Consider the following 9,939-nt stretch of genomic DNA (forward strand, 5'->3'; position numbering starts at 1 on the left):
AAAATTTCCACTGATGCTGAACGTAATAGTGCAGTGGTACGGCGGGAATTTTGTATGCTGGTGATTACTGCATGGGCCATTGAACGCCTTGTATACCAGTGCAACCTTGGATATACCAGTACAGCATACCACAGTATCATCAATAAAGCACGTATATCGTCGTTCAAAAGGTGAGATCGTTTCTAATTTTATGATTTGCACCAACTTGGTTGCCTCTACCAAAGTATACCAGGGGCTAGCAGGGAGTGTCACTGTTTTCCTGTTGTCCGAAGAGGTGACCTACGGAGCCAAAATTCTCCAAACAAAGCACGATTTCAACAGATCTAACAGGTGAGATCGTTTCATTTTTTTTTCTTCTGTGTACTACTACAAACTCGGGGACCAGATGAAATGGAAGGGAACCGATCATTGACTCGTGGTGTCATCACTGTCATCGCGCTGATAATTCTCATAACAAGTGAAAATAACTCAAGCTATGGAAACTTCAACATTTATGACTCTAGTACCAAGTTTGATAATCAAACCGACATTTCATATTGTAGACCATTAAGTGAAAAATACTTGTGTTACGATTTACCCATACTATGTCATAGTAGTATAATCAGTAATGGTGTTCATCAAGAGGTTTTATGCATAGATCAGCACAAATTACAGCAACAGGTGCCATTGTTGACTACTGTCAACCAATCATGGATAGATTGCAAACCATCCTTGAGTATAGTATCCATAATAATTCCTCGAGTTCACCCCAGATCCAGTTTAGTGAATTGGGACGTAGCTGGCTCAAGAAGCCTATCCAAGCGTGTGTACTTACTTCTATATCTCATCATTTCTGGGGATATCCATTGTAATCCCGGCCCCAACATTATGTGTCCAACATGTAATGGGGAAATCAAAAGTGACCAAATATCGCTGAAATGCCAAGAATGTGAAAAAATGTTTCATGCAAATTGTGAAGGGTTTGGTCAAATTGAACAAATTAGACCAGGTCAAATGATTTACTGGGAATGCCCGAGATGTTGCCTGCCTAATATATGCAACTCGCTATTCTCTGATTCAGATGTTGAGCTATCCAATGAGTTTACCCTCCTGGAATCATTGGATGAATCTGATATCTTTAATCCAGAAGGATTAGTAACATCAACCCCAAAAGGTTCAAAGAAGTTGTCTTATATGAAGCGTGACAAAATGATAACCAAAATCATGTTAAAAGAAACCCTTGCAAAATAAAGGTCATGATAGTGAATTGTCGCAGCCTCAAGAGCGAGCGCAAGCAACATGACCTACTGGACCTAATAGAATCCCACAAACCTGATGTTATATGCGGTCAGGAATCCCACATCGATAGCTCATTTGCAGATGGAGAAATTTTCCCTGCAGAATATAATATGTCTAGGAAAGACAGAGATATTCATGGGGGTGGCGTCTTTGTTGCCGTTTCAAACAGATTGATATCAACCACTGAATACTCACTTAATTCAAAGTGCGAAGTGATGTGGTGTAAAATATGCATTGCTGGTAATAAGCCCCTGTATGTTGGTTCATATTATAGACCTACAAATGATAAGCAAGAACCACTGCAGGAGTTGAATACATCTCTCAGTAAAATATCACAGAATGGCTCTCTTCCTAATGTTATATTAGGTGGAGATTTCAACTTACCTAGTATAAAGTGGGATAACAATACAATCCAAGCAAACCCACAGTATGGATACAAGGTAAATAGATTGTTACTTGACATAGTTGAAGATCATGGTCTTCAACAACATGTCAATAAACCAACACGCCTGAACAACATCCTGGATTTACTTCTAACCACCAACCCTGATCTCGTTGAAGAGATACAGGTGTTTCCAGGAATGAGTGATCATAGCGTGGTTACAGGTGTTGTCAATGTCAAGGCTAAAGTTAACAAACATCCACCCCGGAAAGTATACCTTTTTCGGAAAATGAACGTTGAAGAGATGAAAAAGGAATCCAAGGCTTTTCAGGAAAATGTCATCCAAAAAAACGAATTAGGAAATAATCCCAACCTGGCAAGCGCCAGCTGGAATGATTTTAAGACCAAAGTCAATGATATGGTGCAAAAACATGTGCCTCAAAAAACAATCAGGCAAAAATGGGACGTCCCATGGATGACTCCCGAGATCAAAAGGCTAATACGCAAGAAAACCCGCGTTTACAAAGTCTATAAAAAATACAATAGTGAATCGAAGTGGGAACAATTCAAACAGCTTAGAAAGTCTGTTCAGAAAAGTATGCAAAAAGCCAAAAATGATTACTTCATGTGTTTGCTTGATGACGGTACAAAAACTATAGGCAATGATGAAGTAAACCCAACAACTGGTAAGAAATTTTGGACGCACGTGAAATCTGTTAAAAGAGATGGATGTGGAGTGGCCACACTTAGTGTGGATGGCGAGGAAATTTCTTCAGCAAAGGGAAAGGCAAAAGCTCTAAACCAGCAGTATGAAAGTGTGTTTACTTCAGAAAATCTTGAGCAAATTCCACGTATGGAAGGGAAACCATTTCCCGACATAGATCCTTTGACAATAGATCAGGACGGAGTAAAAAGCTCCTGCAAGAAATAAATACTAGAAAAGCAAGTGGACCAGATGGCATACCTTCACATGTGCTAAAAGAGCTAAGTGAAGAGCTGGCCCCTGTCATATGTTATATCTTCCAGCAGTCACTTGACACAGGTGACCTGCCGGAAGACTGGCTCACAGCCAATATAACTGCCATATATAAAAAGGGGGAGAAAAGTAAACCGGCAAACTACCGCCCAGTATCTTTAACCTCTGTTACCTGTAAACTCATTGAACATATTATTTTCCGTCACATTATGTCTCATGTTGAAAAGCATCATATTTTGTCCACTTTTCAGCATGGTTTCAGATCTGGTCATTCATGTGAATCGCAACTACTCATCACAATCGAAGATCTTGCTCATAACTTAGACCAAAAGCACCAAACTGACCTCCAAATATTAGATTTCCAGAAAGCATTCGATGTTGTACCCCACCAGAGGCTGTTGCAGAAGTTAGATTTTTATGGAGTGCGCGGCAGCCTCCTGACATGGATTAACAAATGGTTGACAACAAGAACGCAAAGAGTTGTGGTGGACGGTGAAACATCGGACCCAGCAAAAGTTAAATCAGGAGTTCCCCAAGGAACGGTATTGGGCCCTTTAATGTTCCTCCTATATATTAATGATATTGCAGACCACATCGATAGTTCAACAAAAATACGATTGTTCGCTGACGACTGTCTTCTATACAGAGTCATTCACACATCCCAAGATACAGATATTCTGCAGAAGGACTTAACATCTCTTTGTAATTGGGCTGAAAAATGGCAAATGCGCTTCAATACCGCTAAATGTAAGACACTCAGAATCACAACCAAGAAAAATCCCCTCATTACTACATATACGATGTGTAATGATGAACTGAATATGTCTCTCACCATCCCTACCTTGGAGTAAACATTTCGCATAATTTAAAATGGAGCATCCACATTAACAACATCATAGCTAAGGCAAATAAAGCCCTCTGGTTCCTGCGTAGAAATCTTTGGAGATGTCCGCAGAAGGTAAAGGAACAGCTATACTTCATGCTTGTAAGACCCCATCTAGAATATGCCTGTGCTGTATGGGACCCTTTTACATCATCGGATATCCATCGTCTTGAGATGATACAGCACAGAGCAGCACGCTTTGTCACAAAGAACTACAACAGAACAGAGGGCTCCATGACACAAATCCTCAATAAATTGCAATGGCCTACACTGGAACAAAGAAGAAAACAAGCCCGGCTTACCACCATGTTTAAAATACAACATGAATCGCTTGCAATTCCAAAACCAGACTACGTCCAACGTCAGGTTGATAACAACACTAGGCAATACCATCCAGCTAAGTACAGAGTTATGAGAACCAGAATCAACAGTTACAAATTCAGTTTTGGCCCCGTACAATAGTTCAATGGAATGATCTCTCACCAAACACTCTCAACATCACCAATATTTCAGCTTTCAAAACAGCTTTAAGTAACAACTAATTTTTTGTTTGTAAGATTATTAGTGTCTATATGTTTATGTGTTTTTTCATTCAATGCCACCACACTGTTTCTCAATTAGATATTGCTTCGGCAACTTTTTTGAGTATATGATAGATGTAGATATTACATAGTACAATGGCGTTACTTACACATGTGCATCGGCTTTACCCAGTGCCCATACCTTGCACACAGAATTGGGGTCAAAGGTCATTAAGGGGGTAAAATCTTACAATTGCATTATCTGGACATCTGTAAGGAGTATGGGACTCAAACTCAATACAATAAATCTCATGACCAGTGGAACATTTTGCGGGGGTCAGGTCAAAGGTCATGCAGAGGTCAAATTTTAGAAACGCATTTCCTGGACATCTGTAAGGGGTACGGGGCTCAATCTTGGTGACAACAAACTTAATGATCAGGGGAACATGTTGGAACACTTTGCAGCGGTCAGGTCAAAGGTTATCTGGGGTCAAATCATTATAACTTCATTTTCTGGATATCTGCAAGGGGTGTGGGGCTCAAACTCAGTGACAACAAATCTCATGACCAGGGGAACATTTTGCAGGGGTCAGGTCAAAGGTCCTGTAGAGGTCAAATTTTCTAAATGCATTTTCTGGACATCTGTTAGGGGTACAGGGCTCAAACTCCACAACATTACATACAACATTACATACAAGGCATTTATAGGGCGCCATTTCATAAAGACCACGGCGCCAAGATGGAACACAAAATATTTGAAAGGCAAAATAAAACAGCAAAACTGAAACAAAGCCACCAGATTATTGTGGGAACAGGAAGGTTTTGAGGCCTTTCTTGAAACTTGGCAGAGAAGCAGCAGTACGAAGTTCAGATGGAAGTGAGTTCCAGAGTGCAGGTGCGGTGAGAGAAAAACTCTTGTCGAAAGCTGATTGCAGGCCTTTAGGGTTGAATTTTGGTACAGAGAGACGTGGAGTGTCTGTTGCAGAACGCCATTGTACTATGTAATATGTGGCAGAAGAAGCATTTTGAAGATATTTGGTTATATACAGAAAATGCCCCTTTAATGACCTTTGATCCCAATTCTGTTTGCACCATATGGGCACTGGATATAGGCGATACATACAGGGTGTCCCAGAAAAAATTACCGAGTGAATAAAATTGAACGTAAGTCGAGAACTAGACATCAAAATCAAATAATTTAAAATGTAGCCCATAGCTTATTTTATTGTGCATCACATACGAAAATTTTGTTTGATTCGGTTGAATGGTTGCGAAGAAATTAACGATTACATAATGCATGCATAAATGCAGTTCATTCCAAGTTTGATAAACAGCCGCTTTTTTCATGCTCACCGCTTCCTAAAGGTTGTATTTTTCATTAAATTGGTCCACGTTATCTATTTTATAATCCGACGATGTTATGTTATTCACGTTTTCACTGAAGATGAATAGTTTGTCCGAGAAAACTTTGATTTCTGCAATTGGTAGCTTTCTATTCAACTTTCATTCTTTAGGTTGTGCAAATATGTTATATTTTAACTTTCCAAAGAACATTTGAGCCAAGAATGACAATCAGAGGATGATTTTTAAAGCACTTCCCAGCAAGTCTTGCGGTTAGCACAGCTGTGTGAGTGAACATGACACCACTGCCCGCCCACTACATACACACGTGCATGGTTAAATTTGAATTTGGACAGATATATTTACAATAAAAACACCTTCTAAAGGTTGGTCGATTTCACATTTTATGTTATCTACAGAAGGTATGAATTATCCTTCGTGCATACATCACTTTAGATCTGAAATCGACCAAGTATTAATGACACACGGGCAATTCTAAAACAACATCTTTTGCACAGAGTTCAATGGGATTTGAAAAGTAAAGTGGCAGTTGAAACTCTAGTGATAACACTTTTACAGTGCATGATGGGGCTTCCTTAAATCATCCTCTGAATGACAATGAACAAGTGCTTACAGCTTTACGTGTGATTTTTGATACCATGTAACATTAATGTTGAAGTTTAAAATATTCAAACTTTGCATTACAATTTCTTGGAAAAAAAAAAAAAACATAAATGTGTGTGAGAAAAAGCCAGATGGAATTCTTTATGCAACATTTATATCAACATTAACGAAAACGGATTTTTACAAGTACGGAGCATCATCTTACATGCAAGCTTTCATTTGCAATGTCGTGTAGGTTTTCAAATTTGAACAAAACCTAATTAAATGTTTTGTAAGAAACAGATTATAAAAGAATGAAAAGGATTTGACGTTACAAAATATGAAACCCATTGACAGTTAACCACTATTGTGCATTTGTGTTGAATGATCTTTCTTTCAAACTTGGAATGAAGTGAATTGACGCATGCGTTATGTAATCGCTCATTTCTTCGCAATCAGTCGACCGATTCCAGTAAAATTAGCGTATAAGATGCAGAATAAGATGGGCTACACGCTGATTGTTAGATTTTTGGATTTTGATGTCTATTTCTCGACTTACGTCCAAATTCATTTGCCCGGTAATTTTATCTGGGACACCCTGTATGTGCAAGTTACGTAATTGTAGGGTGTAACATGTAGGAGGAGAAGCATTTTGAAATTACCTAGTTTTTGTTGCCAGAAGAAAGCAGAATCGGATAGCATTAGAATACCTAGCTGGGGGGTGTAAACCCCCCAGCTAGGTAAGAATCGGAGAGCATTACAGTACCTAGCTGGGGGTGTAAACCCCCCAGCTAGGTAATTAATTGAACAAGAAAGTTTTGAGCTTGGTTTTGAATTGATCAGTGGAGACAGCAGAACGGATGGAAACGAAAGGGATATTGTTCTAGAGGAAGGTGCCACTACTGCAAAGGCCCGGTCGCCATAGGAAGATGTTTTGACAAGCGGTTCGGGTTTTAAAGCGAGCTGGTGAGCGAAACGGAGAGAGCTGTTTAGTGGATAATGGTATGAGGTTGCAGATGTAGTTGGGTGCATGTCCATTGTTAGCAGCAGGATCTTGAAATGAATTCTTTTTTTAACAGTCAACCAATGAAGTTCGTCTAAAATAGGAGAGATATGTTCATAGGGCTTAGTACATGTAATGAGACTTGCGGCAGAATTTGGAATTCTCTGAAGTGATGACAGGAGATTGTTAGGTAAACCATACAAAAGAGAGTTGTTGCAGTCCAAATGAGATGTAACAAAAGCGTTCAGTACAGTAAATCACAAAAGGCTCAGAACGGGTTAAGGGATGGGGATGGCAAAGAGTACAGTGTCATACAAATGACTAAAATGGGACAAACAATTGACAAATGGGAACGAAAACTTGCCCCCTTACACTAAAAGGCTGCTAGGCCACTGAAAAGCATTCCAAAATTTTATAGGGAATTAACCAGTCAGTCTTGAAAAGAGATTTTGCAATTGCCATTATGTATTATTTGTGTTGTTGTTGTTATGTTGAGTGTTAATGCTGTTACTAATTATTTATTACTTCAATAACTGCATAAATCTCCCATCTTCTACTCGAAAGCATGAAATTCACTTTAAATTTCATGTTATTGGATCAAATGTCAGCAGGGTTATAAATCCTGAAATTGGTACTTCTCGCACAAAGTAAGTAGGGCAGTGAAGACAGTGGCGGCGCTACGGTGGGAGGCAAGGGGGGCATTTGCCCCATTTTTTTCTTGCCCACCAGTTTGCCCCCACTTTTGAGGCAAAAACCCTAAATGTACGTACATTTCCACTTTTTGTGGTAATTTTGCGCAAAATTGGTTGATTTTGCCCCTCTCCCTGAAATTCACTTTGCCTTACCAATGCCCCCCCAAAAAAAATTCCTGGTGTCGCCACTGAGTGAAGGCACTTAAATCATTGATCGCGTCTCTTTCAGGCTCCATTTCTAAACCAAGATAACAATGAAATACCGCATCTGGACAGCAGCTTCCTATTATTCTATTTCAACTCTGCTAAGGATTTTTCATTTCAATTTAATTCAATTCGAAAAAAACACATGTCAGTTCTCACACAAAGTAATGAAGTCAAATATACCGGGTCACCAAAAAAAGGTTAATATTAACAAAATAATATAAATGTAATTTTATAACATAATCTATGTACATCTTTCCAACTCGAGGCTCTATCTCCGTCACAGCAACCGTTCATTTGGCGGGGCATTCGAGTAGGCCGAGCCATAGCATGGCAGATGCAGTATTTTATTCCAATGATCAGAGAATAAAACTTGTTCAGTTTTATTTCAAGAATTCAGTCAGAAATAAACGATATTTTTACAGTATCTAACCATACCCCGGGAACCATACACGGTCCCTGATATAACACATTAGCGATTTCAACTCAACAACCCTAGACAAACTCTAACAGATTGCTATTAACTTCACTATGTTATGACAGGAGATACAGTGTGCAGAAATGCCTTCACCAAAACATATTCGATCGGATGGAAAATTAAAAAAAAATCTCTATAAAAAGGAAAGGTCCATTTTCAATTTCTCAAAGATGGACTAGGTAAAAGATATGACAATAGAGATGTCTTTTTCAATTTCTCAGAAAAGAGGGGGGACAGGTAGTCAGGTTTACTGTGGTATTAACACACCTTTATATCCATCTCTTGGATAGATATAAAACCAATTCCGAACAATCCTATCCAATTCCGACGTGATTACAATCGCGTCCGCATAATGGCTCTTAGAATAAACACGCATGTCGACACTGAAATTTTGGACGAACTGATGGAGAAAAAACTCGTTTTTTGCAATACTACCTTCAATTTGGAGTGAAAATCAAATGTGATAGTAATTGGCAGAATGTTGAAAAATAATGTGGATATTCAGATGTCTAAATTAATCAAGATATCGATAATTTTACAAACCAGTTTTTTCTCATGCAATTTCTCCAAAATTTTTCCCCAAACCGAGCTTCTAAAATTGAATCAATACTATATTATGCAAATATTTACTGCTCATGGGGGATCTGGTGGAATATATTGGTCCCCGAGGAGAACTGGAGACCGTGAGCTTACTATTTCCCGAGACCGCCAGGTCGAGGGAAATAGTAGGCTCACGGTCTCCAGTTCACCGAGGGAACCAATAGATTCCACCAGATCCAGAATTTAGAGCAGTAAATATTTGTTTTATATCCTTTATATATTATTTGTTCATTAATTGGTTAAAATATTAGAAAGGCCTTTATCATAGACATAGGCCTAGGCATAAATGTAGGCTTATAGGTTAAGCCCTAGCATTATCAAGGCTAGGCTAGGCTTGTCGTGCTTTGTTTTGATTGAATACATGTTAGGCCTACATGCACAAAGCACGCACACAGTTGAGTGGCTATAAAGCTTACCGGTGTAATGTTGTAACCTCTACAACACCGCCGTGAAACGATTAACCATGTTCTCTGTTATTTCGCCGTCAATATTAGGATATTGTTCCTGATGTAACTCAGCTTATGTCATGAAACTGCCGTATTTTAGCTGCACTTCTGTGCTGCTGCTTGTGTGCTTCGCAAAACAACATGACTTGCTACACATTAATACCCCAGAACCGGTTGCGATATCCCACGTATGTGGCGAGTTGCACCGACCACTGGGAACTGCGACGCGGCTATGAGGTCATACGCGCTCAGAGGGAGTATAGTATACAAATATTGACTGCTATGAGGGGCATGGTTAAAATTATAGGCCCAAGGTGATCTCAAAACCATGCTATGACCCGAGGGTCATAGCATGGTTTTGAGATCACCGCGGGCCTATAATGTTAACCATGATCCGAATAAAGCAGTCAATATTTGTTTTATATACCTCATTAATATAGATTTTTGTCATCTGATTGGTTAAAAGGCCTATTGCCTATAAACCTGTCGCGTCACCGCAACTGGCAGGTAGCGCGTTGGCGCCGCGTGCGTA

General features: G+C 39.3%; 1 protein-coding gene across 1 annotated transcript; it reads left to right on the forward strand.

Moving 5' to 3' along the window:
* Positions 1-1,235: 1,235 nt before the first annotated feature.
* Positions 1,236-2,591, forward strand: LOC140159585 (uncharacterized). The gene has a single exon (XM_072183078.1). The coding sequence runs from the start codon at positions 1,236-1,238 to the stop codon at positions 2,589-2,591; it is 1,356 nt and encodes a 451-aa protein (XP_072039179.1).
* The last annotated feature ends 7,348 nt before the right edge of the window (positions 2,592-9,939 follow it).

The sequence above is a fragment of the Amphiura filiformis genome, chromosome 8, assembly GCF_039555335.1.
Source record: "Amphiura filiformis chromosome 8, Afil_fr2py, whole genome shotgun sequence".
In the NCBI taxonomy this organism is placed as follows: domain Eukaryota; kingdom Metazoa; phylum Echinodermata; class Ophiuroidea; order Amphilepidida; family Amphiuridae; genus Amphiura; species Amphiura filiformis.

What these genes read in the sequence shown, in the direction of transcription:
- LOC140159585 (XM_072183078.1), top strand. Translation starts at nt 1,236, where the DNA reads ATGATAGTGAATTGTCGCAGCCTCAAGAGCGAGCGCAAGCAACATGAC.